Below are 14,033 nucleotides of genomic sequence, written 5' to 3'. Positions count from 1 at the left end.
CACAGCTGTTTTTTGCAGGGCTGACCAGTTTGTCATGAAATTTCTTCCATATACTTTAAGGGTTTGCCATCTTCACATGTAAAAAACTTGCAGCAAATCATATGCCACTGTATTTAGGAGAAAAATCCACAATATCTTCCTATACTGGTGAGTGTCATCTATCCACTATGAGTTTAGACCACTGGACAATGCAGAGGGAATTTCAAGACTGTTCACATTTTCAAAATGACATATAGCAAGAAGGAGAGACCCATGGATTTAAAAGCAAAAACATCCCTCCTTCCCTCTCATTTTATCTTGCGTATCCTGTTGGAAATTCAAGATGAAATTTGAAGCATGTTAGTGATATTTTAGTTACCGTCATCATGTCATCACATTTCATGTCTGGTTCATCTTCGTCTTCACTCTTGTTGTAGAATTTGCGGAAGAAGTTGAAGGCCACAACAGTGTAAAGATACACTACTACAGCAAGGAGTCCCACGGTGAGCACAAGCTGCGTATGGAGACATGACATGAGAGCAGGTTTCAGTTTTCATTCTGTCAGAAGAGAGATGCTAGCTCACTGTATGGCCTTCAGTATTGAAAATGTATCATATTGTCTATCTCCCAATAAGGAAACTAAAGATCGCAGTTATGATCGCTCTGAGGTCTTGCTGTTGCTTGGATCAGTGTAGAGGTGTTCCTTTACCCTGCTCTCATGTGAAAATCAAGGGAAAAATGGTATCAAGAAACTGAAATAGTTTCCATCTTTCTGAGCTATATGTGCATGCACACTATATGTCACTGAAGCAATGCTCCCACTATTTAATTTAAAAGTGAAATTCTAGTGACTTGAAAAACTGGATATATAGTGACAATTAAATTATAAAAAATAAACCCCTTTAGGTAACTTGATAAATAATTTCAGCTGTGACTTACTATGACTTATCATAGTCTGTTCTTTGTTCCAAAGCTGGTTATAGGGCTTTGCTAAAGTGGGTAGAAAATTGTTTTAGATAACCAAAGAGTAAGTAATTTCCAGGTCCTGATTTTAAGCAAATAAAATCCTTAGATGAAAAAGTTTAGCAGCTGATAAGACTAGATTATATTGTTTGTTGGAGTTGGCATTGGAAGATGTAGTTCTGGAGAGGAGTTACTGAAGGCTACATATTTTAAAAAGTGCAACAACTGGTATTCGTCATCTAAAAGAAATGTAAGAGTATTGAACAATGATGATCATCAGTTTATCACTTTCCGTGGATCTGTAAGTACACTCCCAAAGTGAACATTTCTATAGAAAAATCAGCAGCTGTCTTTCAGTTGTCAAATCTACTAACAAGAAAAGCAACAGGATTAGAAAAACTAACCTTCAGTTTTTAAGAATGGATACTAAAAGCTGTGGTCTTGAGTTGGAACAGTTTTGTCAATTATGCTCAGTTTTCCATATTACATTTAGAAAAATCTCATAAAGAAAATATACCAAACAATCATTAAATTAACAGTAATATGACTTTGGTCATCATGGAGGAAAATGAAGGGGATAAAACCAGAGATGTCGTTTGTTTGTGCAATGATACTGAATGATATTTTAGAAATTTCCTTTCTTGGTAAGGGAAGAAACTTCCATTGGTCAGTTTCTGCTGAAAGAAAGGATTAAGGAAACACAAAGGCTATATCAGAGTTAAGCTAAGGGGACGTTCTTATGCCTCTTCCAAAACATTAGACATGTTCCAAAACACTCTTACATGTTTTTGAATGTAAGAGTGGGCTTAGAACATGTTACTGCATTTCAGAAGTATATGTTTGTTTGAAATTAAATTTTGGGGAAGATCTGTTAAATTTCTTAAAGGTAAGTTAAAAAGTGTGTTAGTGAAAAGCTTGGCTTTGGTATGCTAGCTGGAACACAGAGCCTCTAGAGATTAGAGAATGACTCCCTGCATAAGTTTCAACAATTTTTTTTGGAAGTAGATTTTATTAATTGATTTTTGCATGATGAAGTGACATATAAATATATTCCACAAAGCAGAATGCCCACATCTGTAAGCACATTCTTACTAGTCAAATATTGAAATCTCAGTGCCCAGATCATTATTACTACTGTAGCAGATTGTGAATTCTTCTTAGTTATCACCAATCAGTTCATCACTGAGCTTAGAGAAGAAGCTGGTTAGGTCATAATTCATGTTCTTGTATTTTTCTAAAATGATGCATTTTTCTATTGTGTACAAAACTTTTTTAGCTATCATCACTCTGAGTATAGATGACTATAATATCGTAATATTAGCACTAACCTGTTTGCCATTGTGAGTAACTGAAGACAAAATGGTTCGCAATGTCTTGAAACCCATAGCAATATCCAGCAGATGAGCAGCAAAGAAAAAGTTGTTGTAGTGCCCAAGGATAGACATAGTCGTGTACCAAGCTAAGTATAAAAACGACTGCAAAGGAAGTGAGAAGTGGCAGAACGTTAGCAGGTGTTAATGTGCATTACTGGATCCAGAATACAGCTTGCTTTTAGTCACTCAAGGTACAAAATAAAGTAATACTATCATCATCTGATTTGAATCACAGTCTGAATGTAATACTTCGATACGTTCAAACAGACTGTCTTACTCTGTCTCTTGTCCTCTCCACTGTTCATTTAAGAAGTATTTATTGCTTAGTTATGCTAATGAGACCTCTGTCTTAAGGTATTTAAATGCTGTCTTCAGCATAGATGTTACCTAAAAACTTTTTGGTTGGGGAGCTTGTTACACAGTACTTTAAATTTTAATAATGACTCTGGAGGACAGAAAATGCATTGTACTCTTGAGACACTTTGTTTAAGTTTCAGACCATGTCAGCCTGCACACCCAGAAAACCTAAGGCACATAACACAGCTTATTCTTTTAAGAAGCAGTGAACATGAAGTCACGTTGACGTGAAAACTCTTCTTGAAGAACAACGGCTCAGTTTGCTTTTAGTCCACAAGGAATTTATACTTCTTGATTCACCTTGGCCTTCTTGTTTGTTTGGGAATGCTCAAGAGGGTGCAAAAAGAGGATTCACAAGAAAAGGAATTTTAATATAAGCGTGTTCCTTTCAAAGGAGAAAGGATGAAAGAAAAGAATTAAGCAACCGTGTCAAACAGATGATTCAAGAATAAAAAAGGATAACTTTCTGTAGACTGTGCTTGATTTTAGAAAAGACACCTTTGCTTGCTAGATTGTTTTCTACAAAATTAAATGAATGTACCATTAACTTCCAAAATGCTGACTCTGTATTGATGGTAAGGAGGTGCATATTGCCCTTTGGAATCAAAAAGAAAATTCTAACATAAATTAAAGCAATTTGCTACAACACAAGACACAAAAAAACCTATTTTAAAGTGGCTCTGTAATGCAATATTATGTGTGTGTATGTTTGTTTAAAATAAAAGCAGATGGTGGATGACATACAATCATGTTTAGAGTAAATCAAAGCATATTATTCCAGGCTAACATACTCACATTATCAGTGAAAACAACACCGAGCTTCCAAATGTGGTACTTTGTATCAATGGAGCTTAACCTAGGAAATACAAAATTTTTGAAATACATCAATGTCAAAAGTAAGTACTGAATTCTGTAAGTAAAAACAACAAACTAGGTTTGGCACTTCATATTTGTTTGCTGAAGGTGGTGATATACATTAGCTGTTTATTTTTTGAATGATGTAGGTGCTTCATTTTTCAGAGTATTCATTAACTCTAAGCACCCATACACGGTTTGTAAACCAATGAAACTGGTGGAAAAATTTCAGTAGGAGTGATACTGCTGTCTTCCAGACATATAAAAATTAAAATGTGTGTTGTAAGTGGTGAAATGTGGAACCCGAATTGCTTGAATTCAAGAGATAAATGTTCTGTCGAACTGCAAACTGAAATCTTTCTTCTTGTGTGTCTTAACTATCAAGGAATCCAAACTCTTGTAGGAACCTAAATCGTTTGAGAATCGGATACTTTCAAAACTCTCATCTTCACTGATGGATTAAGTCAGGAAAACATCTCTGATATTTTTTCTACATACCTGGCATCTAGATATTTGTTCTCAATACTTTTTCTGTCCTTGGGATTATAAACTAACTGTGTTGTAACAGTTAAAGAACTTTTAACTGCTGCATTGATTATTATTTAAAATAAAAGAGTGTCCAACTGTATCTGTCAGTATCAACTCGTGTGATTTTTTTTTTTCCTTACTTTTATAACACAGGTGTAAGTATGTTTTAGAACAAACAAAAACCTTGTTTATTTTACTTCCACACTAGGAAGACTTCTCCACTTGAATTTTCCATGACGAGGAAAACATCACTACAGTTTCCATATAAAATCCATTTTTATCTTTGACGGTGAAGTTATGCCATCATATCATTTGCTGTGAGGTTCAGAAGTCATACCATGATACAAGAGATGCCTCTTCTGGTTCGCTCTCTTCCACTGGACTAAAATCAAGGGCACTTTTGTCCAAACCCAGAAGTTCTGCTATGCGCTCTGCTCCATACAAGTCTCCATACTTGTTAATAACCTAAAAATGGAAGAAGAAAAGCTTTTGCTCAGAGAAAGACCTTCGTGACATTCACCCTACTGTAAGCTGAAATTAAAAAAAAAAAAAAAAAAAAAAGTCTTTTGCTATTAACACTACTAGAACAGTCAGAACTCCCAGGAAGCCAGGTGGGGGGAGCATGAAAAAAGAAAAATAGAAGCATTAGAGGCTATTATCTGAAAGTTTATGTATAATTTGCCATCATTTAAGCTGGCATGTTTTTCTTTCTTTAGGGGGATGAGGGGGCTTTGTATCCTTAAGATGACAATGACTGTAAATTAGACCTGTGTGGCTGATTGACAGCACAAAGTTATTTCGAATGCCTGAGCCTGGGAAGGAAATCACAGCCTTCTGTCTTTCTCCCTCCTGCCACCTACTCTGCAGCTGCCTGTTCACCGAGACATTTACCACAACAATGACTTCCACAAACCAAATTTAAATTCTCAATTATTTGTATATTTCTGTGTACAGAAGTATATTACACATAGGTATCCAAATTAACTGAATCATCAATTATTGCTATGACTAACGTAATAGAAATATTAAAAGCCTACCTTCCGTTTTACAAATTTGTCCCAGTAATTGTTAGGAAAGGACCTATATAGATAAGGCAAAGATATTTCAAGTTATTTAACTTGTTAGGGGGGAGAAAAAGTGAAAGAAAAAGAGAAAAAGAAAAAAAAGAAAATACCATATTCCTGATCACTGCAAATTCTGGTACAATTTCATTCACTCACACACTGCACTTTGAATTATGAGAACAATTTCTTTTCATGTGGACAACATCTGTTATGAATCATCATTCACTGCAATATCACCTTCCCCCCCCCTTTTCTTTTGCACATCCACAAAAATGACTGGCTACAAAAGGACAGCAGGCTAAATATTGTAATCTAATGAGCCTAACAAGACAATAATAGCAGCATAGCCTCTGTAATATCATTAATCTCCTAAATAAATACTTATTGCTCCTACCCATAAAATCAATACAGACAATGATTTTTACAGGAATATTAGAGTCTTGTAGCATAAATATATTTAAGTTCACTGGATTACGTTTCAAAGAGAGGCTGAACACTTGGGAACCAGTGGACAGTTTACCAACATAAAATTAAAACCCCCCAAATATTTTAAGAATCCCAGCAAATTGCAAAGATTATGTGGCAAAAGCAGGCGTTACTGGGACTCTTGTTCTCAGGAGTATCATACTTCTTGTTACTGGACCTGACATCCCAGAAGACGACAAGGTAAAAAACCATCTATAATTCAAAAGCTGCAAGACAGTTCAGCTAGAGTGCATTTTGCAATATCTGCCTCTGGACAGCCATGCCCACACTGGTAATTAAAAGAAAAGCTATTTGTATACAAAAGAGAAAGAAACAAAGCAGTAAATCTTAAATATTGAAGAAGTGTCAAGGTATCTTTTATCAAAAATTCCCTGCTTTTTTTCAGAGTAGTGTGCAACCACAATGCTTCCCTAAGCAACCAGTTTTATGCAAGGGAAATCTTAAAACACACTAGGAAATACATCAGCTTTGACTCGCAAGAGGAAAGATAGTGTTCTCCTTTATCAGTGAAATTTCCCTGATCTTCAACTTGATCATAAAAAATATTGTTCTTAAACTGTCTTATGAATAGCAGTGCCCAGGAATTCCTCATTCTGACGGTCTTACTGTATATATGTCAGTTTTGAAGAATGCCAATTAGCAGGAAACAATAAAAAGTTTAAGGTTTTTCTCTCCCCATTTCCTGGATGTAACACTGTAACTGCTTAAACTAAAGGACAGTATTGGTAAAAGAAAGCAAGTGTTAAGAATGAGATTCCAGAACACTGTTCTGCTGGGATGCGAGGCAAACGTCCCAACTACTACTTAGTGCTTGATTTTTTATTTTTCTGAATTGAGGTTCTGAATGAAATTACTCCAGATAAAAACAAATGGTTCCAGTGACTCAGATGGTATTTGCTGGTCCAGTGCTCTATATTTTCTTTCCTTGATTTCTCAGACTGTTAAGCAAAGTATGTCTCTAATACAATTAGCCAGCTTGTGTCTCTCCCTTTTACCCCAAACATCTAACAGTGCTGCATTTCTCAGGGTACCTCTTTTGCCTTTTTAATTACTTTTTTTTCACTTATAGAAAGCACATTTCAGTACATAAACAGCAGCGGGTACCCTCCAGCAGTAGTTATCCTGATGATACAATACCTGCACTAAACCTTGAGAGTCTGTTTACATCAGAGGGAAGGCTTAGTCTCCTCAAATTAGCCTTAATCTTTTATTCAACTTCAACACATAGTGCAACATGCTGAGAACAGGCTATACAGCATGTTGTTTGGGATAAGCTCACAATATATCTCATTAATTCATGCTTGTTTTTGCTGAGGATAAACTCACTGGATGTCTAGATACCTTGCTATCAATAGTTAAAGAAACAGTTTGGAAATTAAGCAACCTCTCCAGTTTCCCAATTACCTTCTATTGTAACTAATAATATGTGGTAGTCTATATTTGTAACTGAAATTAAGGTAAAATTCCTCTACAGGTGCAGGAAAACACAGCGTTCAAGAATTCTCAATATTTTAGACATTCTAATTTTGATGAAAGTACTAAGGACACCATTTATAATGTACAAAAAGTGAGTATGACTAATAAGATAGCTATTTCAGCTATTTGGCAGCATACTGACACTCTGATGCATGTAGTGGATTATTTTTGCTCTTGTTTTTATCAAATATTTACTTATGCCTACACATACTAGCCACAACTACTTTGTGACTTGTAAATAACTTGATACATCTTTGTTCTTTTCCAGCTTTCTGTTACTGTCCTTAAATTATGATACTATTAGGGAAAGACAGGAATCTAAGCAGAGGTATACTAGTACTAAAACATGATTCTAGTGAGTATATTCTGAAAAGTAGCCCGTAGGCAAGGCATTGTTTCAAGAGAAGAGAGCTGCCTTGCTATATTTCTCTGTGTCACTCCCACAGACTGCTGCAGCTTACTGATATTTTTCTTTTTCTTGCCGACACTTGTATCATTCACTCGCAGAACAGCAGGTGAGTCTCCTACAAGCAGCCTATGACAACTACAGTATTTGCTAATGCATACAACCTGACAGTAATTCCTGTCAGACCTACTCAAATTCTGGGACTGCTATTTAACACTAGATTTACTTCTCTTCTCATATACAGATCTGGTTAGCAAGAAGTGGGAAGGGCAGGCAGGAGAACACTGCTATACAATATGAATGTGAAATCGAGTCACTGAAAAGGATGGAAGTTATCTTTTTAAAACTTTCTCAGTAGTGAATAATACGTGAAATGTCTTGGAGAGAGCTTGTGAGATAACATGCACAATCCTTGCGAACTCTAGAAAAATGAAAAGGAGTGGGAAAACACATGTTATGATGGTATTTGTTAAATAAAGAGATAATACAGGATTTCACATTAGTATCTACTACTGTAACATTCAATATAAGGTGAAAAATGTCTTGTAGGTGAACTAGATGGCAAGTGGACAGGGAAGGTTCTAGAACAGTGGCTTAATAAGCTATGACATTTATAAACAGTTTACATATAACCATTTAATTTTACATACGGAGTATTTATAACCAGGCGATCCCATTGTCCTTTAATATCATCTTCAGATGGCTGCTCAGTTATGTATAGTCCATCAAATTCCAGCTTTCTAGCTACCTCCTTTTCTCTCTTGAATACAACCAGAGGGACCTATGAAAATGACAGTGGACATCTTTGTCATTGTTTATATATTTTTAGAAACCACGATATCTACCTACAGTATTAAGTACTCTTTATAATACTATATAAGACCAAACATCACACTAGCACCTGCTACAAGCAGATCAATACCTAGCCAGTCTCTGAGCAACGGCCGCCTTGGAAGACAAGCCCCGCTGCCCCAAGTTTTTATTGCTGAGCATGACATTACATGGTATGGAATACCCCTTTGGTCTGTTCAGGTCACCTGTCCCGCCTCCCAACTTTGTGCCCCCCTCCCAACCTACTCGCTGGGGGATGCACAGAGTGGGTAAAACAAAGAGGAAGCCTTCACACTGTGCAAGCACTGTTCAGCAATAATCAAAAGAAGGTGGGTGTGTTACCAACAGTGTTCTAACCACAAATCCAAAACGCATACACCGCTACAAAGAACGTTAACTCCATCTCTGCCAGACTGAGCATGAGGACAATATCTACCTAATAAATGGTGAGAATTTGTGAACAACTAGGTGAAAATAGGTATTCCACTATTAGCTCCAAAAACACTTTGGGACATAGCTGATGTTCTTTAACAAATAACAGATTAGTAATAAGATTCAGAACTTGCCTTTAAGCAATAGTATCCAATCACACAGACAAAGGAGATAATAGTATGAATAACTGCCAGTGCTCTGAGAGCAGGTGCCATGTAACCTGTACTTTCTTCTAAAACAAAAAACACCATGCCCTCCTCCTCTTCCTCTTCATCAAAAGAGTTCCAGAGATTAGAATCTTCCTCTACTTCATCAAGTGGCTCTTCTGTCACCTGAGAGAAATTCAAGCACATTGAAAACTTACAATAAACTTAAAAGCTTTTCCTTTACCATAATGACAAATGAAGTTTGCAAAGCCTGCTCACGGGAAGATAGAGCGTTAGCTTTGAACAGTAATGTCCTTCATTTTCACGGCAGAGGTCTCCGCATCATCTCATGTCACTGAAAAGAGAATCTAGAAAAAGCAAGTATGGGCATATGACAGTTTACAAATCTCCCCTTTAGCAGTGCCATAGCAAAACCAAAACAAACAATGAAAATGTTATGCAAAAACGTTTTCTTGGAAGAAACAAGCAAATACAGGGTTATCTAATATGCCTGAATTCAGGGTTTGTTTTGTGATCTATGTTGTTCCTGATTACTACAGTCCAGAAAGAAACAAAGTTCTCACGCTATCAACTTTCACATTGTCCATGAATTTTTATTTCATGTCTTCGTTTAGAGCTTACAATACAGTACTTAATCAGTAGTTCGTAAATACCCCATGCCATAAAGCTGACATACTGCCCTGAATTCTTCCAGCAACTTAAAAAACCTGGCCTTTAAAATAAAAGCCCTCAGTGCCCTTCTTTTGACAGCTTTATCTGAAAGCCGAAGTCCTTTTCAGTCCTGTTTATCTCCCAGCGACCCTTTCCTATCTCTGACAGATGAACTTGTGCTGAAAAAACACACACTTTTGTCCTCCCTTTGCAGTAGAATGGGTCCTTGGCTGACCCACAAGACCCAATAAAAAGCAGAAGAGAGTTGGGAGAAAAGGGCTGGCATAGACAGCAGCAGACTTCTGCATAAACCTTTGAAGTCCATCTTCTCGAACCGTACGGGATAGAAAGAGAGAGGCAAGAAGACAGCCTCAAGCCCTGACAGTCTCTCTCTTGGAATGGTGCACAAAAATCCTACCCAGTTGTCAAGGGCCTTTCGTGTCTTCACCGGCCCTGTCTCCAAGACTGTAACTGTGTTGCAGGAGTTGCTTTGCAAGATATTTGAGATCAGGATTCAGTTACTTCTAGACTGAATGTTCAGACAGCTGCTTTTCATCTTCTCTGAAGATTTTGGTTGTGAACAACAGAACTAGAAAACGTAATACTGGAAAACATAAGATTCATCAGCTTATTGCAACTTGCACCCTATATCTAGAAGGGGAAAAATCAAAAGGGCCGGATTCCAGGATAAAGATAAACAAGGACTTTTCTTGTTTTCTTGCACTCCCCCCAAAATGTCAAAGCCCAGGCCTGAAAGGCATGAAAAAAATTTATGAACAAATTAATTATAACTAAAACATATGAGCTCATCTAGTTACATTGAGATGTTAATCGGATTCTGAAATTATGTATAAACTATTTCCCAGTCAAAAATGAATGTAGTCAGTAGGGTTCTTTAGAAAAAGCAGAAATATAATAATTCAAAATAATCAGGTGAACTGAAGTCTCTCAGTATCTTTAAAACAAAATGAAAGGAAAAAAAGCAACAGTTTTGACATTTTAGTTACTTTAGTCAGATTTCAAATTTCCTATTACAAGATTAACAATCCAAACAATAACAGACTTATGTGAGTAAATGAAAACACGCCTAGAAACACAAGCTCAGCTATAAAGGATGAAAATAAATCTGTTTTCATTCAGCCTGAGTAAAATAAAAAGAGAATAGGTTCAATATGACAAATTTTAGTTACAAAATTGGAAATACTGGGTTAACTACTTCATATCTAAATGCTTTCTTTTGTGTTTGAAGGGCTGGTAATAATGGTTTTATTAAACAAGCCTTGAAACCATCATTAAATATTCCTCTGGAAGTAACAAAAAAACATTTAAAGAACAATGCATAATCTTACCTTGTAAAATAGAAGAATGAAGTTGATAGCAAATGCAACAAATAAAGCAAGAAACCTTAAGTTATAAAAATTTCTTGCCAAGTAGTGCTGAAAGTAAAAAGAAAAAAAAAATAATTAGAGGTGGCATGTAGCTAGTATCAGAATAAGAAAAGTAGGCAGCAAGGTTTCTAAGAAAGTAAATACATAACTTTGTTGCCTTTATACATGAGTTACAATGAACAAGGGAATTTCTTGTTCTCCCAGTTCATGGTAAATGGAATTAAAAATAATGGACTTAAAATTGCAACAGGGAAGACTGAAATAGAATATTAAGGAAAACTTTCTAGAAGGAAGTCTGGAAAAGAAATGCTAGAATAGTGGAATAAACTACTTGAGAAGTTTCAGAGAATTCATCATTTGATGTTTTTAAGAACAAAGGAAAATGTTACAGAAAACAGAATTATAGATTCTAGAAGTTAGATTATGGAAAATAAGGAGCTCCTACCAATGGGCTCAAGAGGTTAATCTGTCCTGTTAGACGAAGATAGGAGAAATTACACACACAAACACTTTAGAAGTATTAAAAAAAATCTCAGAGGACTCAATACAGCCAGCCATTTGAAAACTCATGCCAATGTTCCTTTTATGATGACATTTTTCCCTTCAATATCAAACAAGTGTTCTACATTACATAAATAAAAATTCAATGACTAGAAGAATTTAGAAAAACTTACAAGCATTTTCGTTTGATAAATTTCCAAAGCTTTGAAGAAGTTAGCCATAACAGCCTCAGGTTTCTCGATTTTTTGTCCATGCCTTCGCTTCTTTTTCTTCATTTTTCCCTCTTCTAGCTGCTCAGATTGTACCTCCTTTGCCTTATCTTGTTTCTCACCATCTTCCATGCTAGAAGAAAGGTTATCTAAACAAAAGCACCTAGACAAAGTTCTGTATTGTAAATGCATTCATTTAGAAGGAATTCTAATTCTAATTCTAATTCATAAAGTTTGGCTTTGAAAGATAGTTTTGACACTGGGAGAAATTGTAAGTGAAAGACTTGAGGTAAACGGTAAACCCAGAGTAAAAAAAGTGGCCTTAGTTTCAAATGATATGCAAGAATAGAGTTGTTGAGGGGAGATCAAAAGTTAAAAACCCAGGCAGAAGTTACTGCACCAGGTGTGAAGTGGATAGCGTTTGCCAAAACCAGTGATGTACATACATATGCAATACAAACAACATAAAATTTTAAAGAGTTCACATGTGCTTTCTTAAACCTGGGGCTGAAGAAGAGAAATAAAGCTTCTGGGATTTGGTACACAGTTTCATAATTGAATCACAGTATCATAAAATGAATTTGTTTCAGTCAAGGCAATCACTGTTGTTAAAGGGATGAGTAAGTAATAACAAGGAAGTTTGCTTCAGAGGATTGCACCTTACAAAATATGTAGAAGATGACAACCATTCCTCCTGCACCACTGAACTGCCTTTATGAAAGTTAAGTATCAAGACTAATAGGGGAATTCAGTTACTAAACAAAAAAAACCCCCAAACCCCGAATTTGCATATATGTAAAAGAATGTTGAGGCATTGAGGTGACTGAACGTTTTAAGCATTGAGGATTAAAAAAATGCAGTATATGGTTCGCTTTACGACACTACTACTGCAGAAGGAATCATGATGGGTGTCTAAGCATGTGTTTATCTTCTACCAAAAGAAGTCCCTGTTGCAGCCACCTAAAATCAAACTTTTAAGCGGAAGGCAATTTGAATATGCTGTGAAAGTACTTGAGAGGAGAACTAAGCACAGCAGACAAGAAGACAACAGGGAATACAGAAAAGTAGTCCAATAAAATTATAAAGGTAGAAAGAGATCATGCTTATGGAAAATAAGAGGTCCAAAAGCCTAAAGTAAGAAAATGAGTTGGCACAGGAGATTCTGGGTGAATTCCTAGAGATATTTATAAATTGCTTCACTGAAGCACTGGTGAATATGCTACTAGTGTCTAAATCAGGAGACCAAAAATCACTCAACAAAGAAAAAAGCCGACCAGTGATATGAATTAACAAAACATGTAAAAGGGGTCATCTGACCAATCTAAATATTAACCAGCTTAATAGTACACTGTAATATGGTCTAGACAAAATAACAAGTTTCTGAAACTGCTTATTTTGAAGTTACTGTCTTCATACTGAGCAACATCCATCAACTGGTTCTTTGGATACATGGTACCAAAAAAAGCCGTAGAATAGTTTTGTGTTTTTTTTTTTTTAAAAAAAACAAAAACAACAATGGTCACAGATTTATATATGTAGAATTGTCAAGGGCCACAAAAATCAGATTACCATTTTGTTGCCCAAGGAGATGGTCTGCCACTTCTTAGGGACTGTGCTGCTTTTCAAAATACTGATCAGATAAAGTATATATAAAGTGCTTTGAATATTGAGCATTGCTTGGATTTTTTCTGGCCAAATTAAGCATTAGCATTAGGAAGTCGTAAGGAATTAAAGAGGAGTTGTGTAAATAAAAAAACCCAACTTACTCAGCCTTCTCAGCTTCTGCTTTTCTTTTTGTTTCAGCTTCTTTTGCAATTTCAGATATCTGCAAAAAGTATTTTAACTGTCAAAATGGATCCATTCAAATAAAATTTTGGTAGCTTTAGTTACTGTTTTCTAAGAAACAAAATAATTACCACACTATTTTTTTATATCACTTTGCACTTTTAAAGTGTTAGATTTTTTAAAATAAGACAGCTTAGACTAGATTTTTAACAGTGAAAACTGCAGAAATTTTTCTGATAGCCTTTTTTGGGATAGTGTTATCAACAGTGTATCTAACCCAGTTGACTGAACAACTTAATTACACATGGCTATCAGACAGAGTACGTGACCAGTTGAGGATGAAGGTAACTACATCCAGATCATACCCCAATACAAAGGTCACTCACAAAGATTTAGTGCTGATTAGGTAGCAAATAAGCATCAGTTTGCCTCATTCCAAATATGAAACAAGGAATACTGTATCAATGATAGCATCAAAAATCTGAAAAAGAGCTGGATAGTAATCAGATATTACAAAACCCAGTTACTTTGTTAAGATCAACTGATGCAACTGAAGTCAGGCAGATATTTAAACAACTTTTA

General features: G+C 35.7%; 1 protein-coding gene across 1 annotated transcript in view; it reads right to left on the bottom strand.

Moving 5' to 3' along the window:
* Positions 1–14,033, bottom strand: part of RYR3 (ryanodine receptor 3) — a gene marked incomplete at both ends in the record, with an annotated part of 240,011 nt that overhangs the window by 5,843 nt on the left and 220,135 nt on the right. The window contains 10 exons of the mRNA XM_082000511.1: positions 359–493; positions 2,271–2,417; positions 3,468–3,528; positions 4,393–4,520; positions 5,093–5,135; positions 8,138–8,268; positions 8,885–9,082; positions 10,918–11,004; positions 11,631–11,799; positions 13,433–13,491. Coding sequence (XP_081856637.1) covers positions 359–493; positions 2,271–2,417; positions 3,468–3,528; positions 4,393–4,520; positions 5,093–5,135; positions 8,138–8,268; positions 8,885–9,082; positions 10,918–11,004; positions 11,631–11,799; positions 13,433–13,491 — 1,158 coding nt within the window. The remainder of the gene's footprint in view (positions 1–358; positions 494–2,270; positions 2,418–3,467; positions 3,529–4,392; positions 4,521–5,092; positions 5,136–8,137; positions 8,269–8,884; positions 9,083–10,917; positions 11,005–11,630; positions 11,800–13,432; positions 13,492–14,033) is intronic.

Source organism: Phaethon aethereus, assembly GCF_964289735.1.
Source record: "Phaethon aethereus genome assembly, chromosome: 5".
Taxonomy (NCBI): Eukaryota; Metazoa; Chordata; class Aves; order Phaethontiformes; family Phaethontidae; genus Phaethon; species Phaethon aethereus.
This window is presented reverse-complemented; position numbering and strand designations above follow the sequence as displayed.